This window comes from Chaetura pelagica, unplaced genomic scaffold, assembly GCF_000747805.2.
Source record: "Chaetura pelagica isolate M959 unplaced genomic scaffold, ChaPel_1.0 scaffold436, whole genome shotgun sequence".
Taxonomy (NCBI): Eukaryota; Metazoa; Chordata; class Aves; order Apodiformes; family Apodidae; genus Chaetura; species Chaetura pelagica.
This window is the reverse complement of record NW_009953651.1, coordinates 3,126,925-3,127,822: the sequence shown is the minus strand read 5'-3', so window position 1 is coordinate 3,127,822 and position 898 is coordinate 3,126,925. Positions and strand designations below refer to the sequence as shown.

The 898-nt window shown below is 57.2% G+C and overlaps 1 protein-coding gene across 1 annotated transcript in view; it reads right to left on the bottom strand.

The window, feature by feature from the left end:
• The window catches only part of HPSE2 (heparanase 2 (inactive)), a 119,764-nt gene that overhangs the window by 15,126 nt on the left and 103,740 nt on the right, over positions 1 to 898 (bottom strand). The window contains exons 9-10 of the mRNA XM_010000136.1: positions 492 to 598; positions 1 to 45 (exon numbers count right to left, since the gene is read on the bottom strand). Of these exons, the coding sequence (XP_009998438.1) occupies positions 1 to 45; positions 492 to 598 (152 nt within the window). The remainder of the gene's footprint in view (positions 46 to 491; positions 599 to 898) is intronic.

The following is an 898-nucleotide window of genomic DNA, read 5'->3' as shown; positions in this document are numbered from 1 at the left end:
ACCTCACTGCCCTGGCTGGCCAGCAAGCCCAGCGTGTTCAGCCACCTGGAGACGGAGGGAGTAGAGTCAGGCCACTGTGAGGGGACCTCTCTACCCCAGCTCTGCCCACCACACACACCGCAACGCCATGCCTGAGCCCCTGTGCACACCCCAGTGTTGCAGCCCTGTGCCCAAAGCCTGGGGTGCCCCACAGCCAGCCCTAGGTCCTGGGGCTGGCATGCCTGGATCACACCTCCTCTTCCACATCCATGCCCTGCTGGCACACTCTGAGTACCCATGTGGAATCTTCAGTGCTCCCCTCCTTGCTCTGCTTCTCTCAGTCTGCCAGAGACTGGGTCACCTACAGGAAGGCAGAGCTGAGGAGAGGCAGTAGGGAAGATATGGAGAAAATATTGGTGCCCAGGCTGCCGGGGGAGTACCACGGGGGAGTACAGGAGGCAGAGCCCATGGGGGTAACAGTGCCCTGGCACTGGGAAGCCAGCATAACTCACAGGAACCCAGCTGCATAGGAATCAGAGAGGTTGTTCATGCCTCCAGCCGAGGTCGCACCGACACCTTCCAGCCAGATCTTCTTCCCTGGTGTGTAGGTGTTCACTACCTGCACAGGACATCAAAAGCAACCAAAATTACTCTTGTGAACCTGTGATTTAAAGCCAAGGCAGACATCTCCTGTGCTACACTCCAGGAAGGTTTAAGGAGACCTCTGGTAACATCACTCCTGGGCAGTGCGTGCCCAGTGACATGGTCACAGGTGTCTTCACCATGTCTGAGCGGTGGGAGACTGGTCCTTGCTCTCTCCTGTCACTGCCATATGTCCACTGCTCATCCTCTGGATCTGCTCCAAACATGCTCTTGCAAATTTGCTCTCATGTTCCCAAACCAAGGCCCTGCTCTTTCC